This window comes from Lineus longissimus, chromosome 13 (genome assembly GCF_910592395.1).
Source record: "Lineus longissimus chromosome 13, tnLinLong1.2, whole genome shotgun sequence".
NCBI classification, from domain to species: Eukaryota; Metazoa; Nemertea; class Pilidiophora; order Heteronemertea; family Lineidae; genus Lineus; species Lineus longissimus.
The window spans coordinates 9,418,985-9,426,019 of record NC_088320.1 but is presented as its reverse complement, the minus strand read 5'-3'; the positions used below and the strand labels follow the sequence as shown (position 1 = coordinate 9,426,019).

General features: G+C 39.3%; 1 protein-coding gene across 1 annotated transcript; it reads right to left on the bottom strand.

The window, feature by feature from the left end:
• Window positions 1-743: 743 nt before the first annotated feature.
• On the bottom strand, window positions 744-6,803 carry LOC135498460 (uncharacterized). The gene is made up of 9 exons (XM_064788727.1): window positions 6,723-6,803; window positions 6,125-6,252; window positions 5,377-5,478; window positions 4,890-5,015; window positions 3,923-4,044; window positions 3,356-3,532; window positions 2,730-2,823; window positions 1,141-1,378; window positions 744-861 (listed from the first exon to the last, which is right to left on the bottom strand). The coding sequence occupies exons 2-6, from the start codon at window positions 6,135-6,137 to the stop codon at window positions 3,491-3,493; spliced, it is 405 nt and encodes a 134-aa protein (XP_064644797.1). The 5' UTR covers window positions 6,138-6,252; window positions 6,723-6,803; the 3' UTR covers window positions 744-861; window positions 1,141-1,378; window positions 2,730-2,823; window positions 3,356-3,490.
• Window positions 6,804-7,035: the final 232 nt, after the last annotated feature.

Genomic DNA, 7,035 nt, shown 5'->3' with positions numbered 1-7,035 from the left:
ACTTGGTCATCATGATTTTCAATCTGTTAATTCAAAGTAAGGCCTAATCTCTGCATAATAATCAGGCTAATAATGATGTGCATCTTGCACTAAGTATATGCACAGATGAGATCTGCAAGACCAAACCAAATTCAGAAATCAACGACTCAAAAAAAACCTCACCTTTTTGTACCTGTGAGCTAGAAATCGATGCAATTTATGAATCTTATTCCTATTCCAATACAGTGCATGTTAGCTGCCTCTTTACCTAAGAAAAGGAAAAGCCAATAAGAACAAAAAAATAAAAATATTTCTATATTATGGTAGACAATATGCAGAGGCCATTTCACTCCAAAAGACAATTATTAAAGGACCTCTTGATAACTCAGTTTATTGATGGCACTGCAACACTTTTCATTAATGTAAACAAGCATTTTCCAAAAAAACTGAAATTTCTGTGTGCCTCCGATCCAAGGCTGTACTTTGAAGGTCTGTCAGCAGTGTAGTAGGAAATCAAATACCAAACAAGCAATAGAGCATATTTCCATGTCTACACTTAAATATCTCAACTTAGCAAGGTCGCACTGCTTTGGACGTTTTTATTCCAAACTTCAAATTTGTACTTTGCTGCGCATCTCTACATTATGTTCTCAGCAAGTTTCAATTCCTTGAATCAATGTGGTGAGCAAAAGTGCAACCGACAGATGTTGGACAAAACATAAGCTTACCCATGTAAGCTAAGAATGAAAGGTAAAGTTTCCTCACCTGATTTATCCATTGTTTTAGTTGTAAAAGAAGCTCGTGAAAGATAGCTGTTGGCCTGTTCTGCCTCTTCTCCCGCTTGTGCCCCGAACCTTTTTGCCACCTTCCACCCCAAATTACCTGAAGATGAGAGCTCAGTATAAACACAAATTTGGCAACCAAAATGGGAGTTTATGAATACAATATCTATAAAATCACAGAAAATTCAAATTACAATTGCATTCACATTATTGAGCTAACAAACCAAGATGTTAACTTAAGTTTGTGGTTTATGCCAAAGTGCTTTATTGTGGACAAGAGAAATGAAGAAAATGCCTGGCATGTCCATGCAGTCATGAGCTGTAGCGTGGAAGACACTCAGGAAAGGCTTTGTATAACGAACAAGTGCTGAGTGATCACCTGCAAGACTTGGGAGGATCCTTTCCAGGTAAGGCCAATATTTGCAAATGATATCCTGGCATACAAAGTCCACATTCGGCATATCATCAAGCAGCTTGTGGAGAAACATGTTGAGAGACTTCAACAGGTGATCATGTCTGCAAACGGCAATTTCCAGTCCAGTTTCCGCTAAAGCACTGTGCTGCTTGCTCTGGCTTCTGGCAGCCTTCCAATGCGTCTCTCCACATGTGCTTGTACCCTGGAAAGTGTCCAAGAAAAGATTTAATCAAAACATTAAGACACAGGTGCAAGGGACACTGGTGTATTTACCAATGTTGCTGCTATTATGTTGTCTGAACTGGTCTTAAGGTTATCCCTTCCTTCAATGGCTGGGAATTGTTTTCTTAGTTTTTCACTCCAAATGGCTAGTTCTTGGTCGTGTGCTGTCCAATTATGTCAAAATTAGAATTCTATATATTTTAAACTACCCAGAAGTATTAAGGTAGCAGGAAGGGTTGGGCGTTTGTGGTTTCTGAGTCTGAGGGGGTTGGTGTCTGTTGACTGTGCTTTAAGAGAGACTAGGCATGGCGCCAGTCTCTCTTAAAGCACAGTCAACAGGCATTTGGTCTCAGTATTTGGGTAAGTACAGGATCAAGGCAGCTCAGAGAGCAATGATTGAACGATGCTGTGGACAAGTCCAAGGATACTGCATCAGTCACGACCAACTTCTCATCAGAAAGCGTCACCACCAGCATATTCAATGTTCAGTTCCAACCTGTACCAGTCCAATGCACGTCTGTCATGGTCAGCAGTGGTCAGCTTAGCGCGATATGGAACATTCTTCCGAAACTCAAGCGAGGGAAGTCTGCTCATTAGCATATCTCGCGCACTGCTCCTTTTTGTCAAACATTGTAGTGAAATCGTAATGGAAAACGTCTGGCTTTGCGCCAGACATTGAGACTAATAAGTGAAGAACTAATAGATAAAGAACTTCTACTTGCGCGAGACTGCTGTGATAAAATTATCATTGCAGAGACTCCGGTGACGTACACATATATTTTTTACAATCAAAAATGCCCTCAAAAGACGACATGGAATGATTATTTTATTGATATTTCCTACTATATACCTTCCGATTATCACTTTATACAAATAGATCGGCGTTAGGTCGCATGCTTTTCTTTCCTGGTGACACTATAAAGCAAAATAGTTGCAACCCCGTAAATGCGCTTTAAGTCCAATAATAAGTGACGGTGACCCGTTATAAATGTTTTGCCAGCTTCGCTTTTTTGCCGCTACGCGGCGCGTTGGGCCCTTGCGTCAAGTTATACATAAAATTTAAGACAACCAAAGATGGTGCTATTTGTGCTGGCCTCACCAAGTTCCAGCAACAGCAGCAAAATCGTGAGGGTTTTGAAGCACTTCAGGAATTATACATTGATGTGAACCCATCGATGTGAAGTGAGAATGTCATAGATAAGCACATAGTCATTATAACTGCTTGTTTGTTGTTAACGGCCAACTACATGTACATGCTGCGTTCACCACATTTCTCCTGTAGACCGAAAATACACATTATGCATGGATATTGAAAAAGCAGATATGTTTACCTGTTCTCCAATGTTCTTCACTTCCTTCACAAATTCAGCGACCTCCTTGTCTTTCACAATAAATATATCACCAAAATGATTTTCTGTTGATGTTCTGAAAAATATTTCATGATTGATATACGAGTGCAGGAGGTTAATATTATATTATAAATGATATTCAAGTCAGAGAATAATGCAATCTATGAAAGTGCAAAAACCAAATCACAGGTGGCTTTTTTACATTATCAGTCGACGTCCAGCATGTCTTTCAACACTGAAATGATGTAAGCAAAGTCAGAGAGGGCTGCAAGTTGCGCAAATGTTATTCCTCCTGGTGAAACTAGTTCTTACTGACCTGCGCTAAGCGATTAGTCACAGGTTATTTCTGAGAGGAACCACTTCAACAAAATTGTCATTTGACTGTATTGATTGATAATCAGTCAGAGAAAAGTGGTTGCAATGTTATCAAAATCGATTTAAATGTTGAGTTACTAGTGACTGCAAGACAAATTTCAGTTGTAATTTTTCCAATATTGTCTTTGAATTGGACACCATTGGTGTGGGAGAACCTCCCTCCTACGCTATTTCCCCACTTGTACTATCATATAGACAATATTTGGAACAAAATCATTGTCAGTTTCACTCACTGGTTCTGTCCTTTAAATTGATACAATTTCTTATTTCCATCGAGGTGTACTGCATGTATCCCATTGGAACAAGCTGGACAGTCCATCCATTCAGCACCAGACATAGTTTCCAATGCAAATTGGCAATACTGCCACTCATTGTAGGCTCAGTCTTGGCTGCGGTGAAATTGTTTGCAGCTGAAATCAGAAAAGCATGCAAATTGAAAAAATCCTTTTTGGCCATGTGACTTGGTTGCGATCCCATAAAATCTGTGCACTTTTGGAAAAAGGTAGTCCATGTGTGCTGGCCCGAAGAGAGATCGATATGAATGACTCAATACTTGTCAGGTACAATACCTCTACAAGTATTGCCATGAAGTCATAGGATCAGTGCATTGTCTATGACATCAGCACACTCCAGCGAAGCTGAAAAGTTTGCCAAAACTGAGGCTTCACCCTCGCGGTTTTGGTGAGACAACCGATACCTCCTGTTCGGTATCAACTCCCTTAACCACATTCATTGACATTGCAGTGTACAATTGATCCATAAATTGGTACATGCCAGCAGAACAAAGATTCAACACTCACATTTCCTTGTATTCTAGAAAACTGCTCCAATGCTGCCAAAAATGAGTGTCTAGAGAGGGAAGGGCTCTCCATCTTCAGATAATGGTACCATCTCAGGACATCAGCCTCAAATATGTACATTCCTGCAATGTTGAGAGCAGTACCGGTATTCCATTTTTATAGCAGGTACAACATTTTTAATTCCGTTAATGTGTGGACATCCTTTACATTCACTATTAAGAAATGGCACTTATAATGGTTTGACCTTGCTCAATACGCTATTGAAATATGTTTATGGCAGAGGAGTGACGAAAATTTAGATTCAGCAATTTCTTCATTTATAAGTGAATTGGATTATTACATGTATACAAATATATACATGGGATATGCGTGTGACACAATTAAAAGGGCTGTAGCAAAACTAAAATGAAGCCAAAAGAAACGAAAAATTTACGTTTGAGGGGTGGGGGTCAGGGGGTCAGGGGGTCATAATTTTTTTCTCCCAAATAAAGCCTCAACAAACCCCCCCTAAAAAAACGAAATTTTTTTTTTACTAGCCTGGGTATATATTTAAGACCCTTCCTGAAGCATTTTCTGGCCTTCAAAATGCAAAAATCTGCTCCTAAATGCCTGGTAGTTTCCAACTTTTCCTGAGCAGCAGTTTACTACCAGAACTTTTAAACCCCCTGTTTAACCACTTGCCCTCAAGCAGATTAGGATCCCACCTTGATGTTTGTCAAAAAGTGCCAAAAGTCAAAAGGTGCAACACAAAGCAATGGAAAGTGAGCCAAAAATCATAATATTTTAGTTTCTGAGGGGGAGGGGGTTGGAGGAGAAACTAAAATATTTTGTTTCTATTGGCTTCACTTAATTTTGCTACAGCCCCTCAACCATTTTTTATTGACCAGGTTAATATCTTGCAATTATGCTGCACTGGTGGTATAATCTTGTACATGTATTGCATTACTTGTAATGTTAAAAAACTAACCTGAAGAAATACTTGGAGATCCTGGCCATAGATCATTGACAACAACATCGGACACTGAAATCTTGCTCTCTACACCCGCATCACATGAAGTGCAGAAGAACTTTGGTATGTACATGTTTGAACGTCCTGGAATACAGAGAAATTTTGGAATTGCCAGAAAAACAAAATGACATTGATTGAACAGAGCGCAAAAAAGAGCACGAAATTGCCATCAACCAGAAATAATAGTGATTTCCGTACATGATACAGCAACGTTTTTTCCGTATTTCATTTTTCAAAATTAATAATTTTGTATGACACCTTTACATCCCATTTCTTTGCATAATTCAACAAAAAACATCTGGCTTTCAAAAACGTACATTCTATCTTGTGATCATATCATTCACAGCATTTTGGCATTGGTCAAGTTTCTGCACCAATTATACCCACAATCATACAAGAAGGGCTATAATATCAGAAATCGTAGTCAAGATACTAATACAAGTACCTTTCGTGGTAACGTATGCACATGAGTAGTGGCTTTCTTTACGAAAAGAGGTACCATCACAATGTAGACATATACAAGGACTCCGAACATCCACATAACGATCTGTAATTGAAATATTTTCTAAGTCAGTACTGCCAAGAACAACCAATAATACTGGCACAATTTTGTGTGTGTAAACAAAATAAATGATGATCAAACTTTACAGGCTAAGACATTTCTCCAAGCTACCAACTCGGTTCATGCATGAAGTGAGATATCACCAGTTTTGATATTGAACATTTGCTCAGTCAGACTGCACTAAAGCCAAAAGGGAACCACTGTAGCCAACATAACCCTGGTACAAGCAGTCTGACACACTTTCACCTAGATACAATAATTTCGGAGAGTTTACAGCAACTGGATTGTGTCAATAGGCTGTCACTGTGTCCATCAATCATGCCCCACCAATTGAAAAAAATCACTGCCTGTATAGTAGTAACAGCTAACAGAACCACAGGTGCAGATTAAGAGTTTCTCAATCATGCCGAAGGGCATACATAGAGTAAGGAATTAAGCAGATGCAAGGAAGTGAAATTATTGGACTGTTACATTTCGTACAATTGCAATTTCAGTGAGGACTTAGACTTTTTCCCCAAGGAGTACGAGTTAAGGGACTGTTATCATCATTTGTGTTACGCAAGTATCGGGAGTGGGTCACCAAATCAATGTTTCATTTTTACTGCATTTAATAATGAGATTGAAAACTTACCCAAAACAACCATCCTCTTAAATCCATCATCTGAAATTTTCTTCCTTACGACATCATGTGGCTGAAGAGGCTCCACATATCCATGAATTTTGGTGAAACGCCTGTGCTAGGACTTACAATCCAGACAACTGAAGTGAAATAAAATAAATGGGTAGAGGTCAATACCCTACAACATCAGGCAAGGGAAACGGCTTAACAGGATACCCAATATTTCATAAAACAGGAACACCAACAATGTTACTTCGGTGAGGTTATGCAAATAGAAAAAAGTCACCCTCAAATAATATAACATATCATATCATTACCGGCGTCGTAACCCTAGGAGATTTTAGCCAGAGGTATGGAGTCAACCACCTATGTGGGATCTTTTACTTGCCCTGGCATAGACACTCAGATACAAGGGACAACAGCTTTAAGTCTCATCCGACAAACCCTCAAGTAGTTCATGAGTTGTAAATGTGTGTTGTAAAGAGCCAGGAATTTTAGTGGTTCCTTGAAAGCCACGACAGTTCATACGGGCCCTAATTTGGGTAGCCAGCAGTGTTAACCACTAGGCTATGAGGCCCATGATAAACTCTGAAACAAAAGTGCCACTAACCTAATTAGTGCACCAGCATCACATTTGGAGCAAAGCATCTCACTTGAAAAACAGTCCCCTCGTTTAGTCAGCATAGCTGCAAGGAGGACTGGCCTCAAACTTGACCAATCTCCCTCAGCACGTTGTTTTCGTTCTGCGTGAGGCACATACTTTGACTTCAGCTCGAGAGGAATCAATCCAAGAGTTTTCACTTCTTCGAGGAGTTTCAGAAGTTTTTCCATTTCTGAAAAAGTAGGAGCAAAGTGACAAAAACTTATGAATAATCCGTTTTTTTTCAAATTTGCATTTTGATTCGTTGAATGACGAAGGTGGA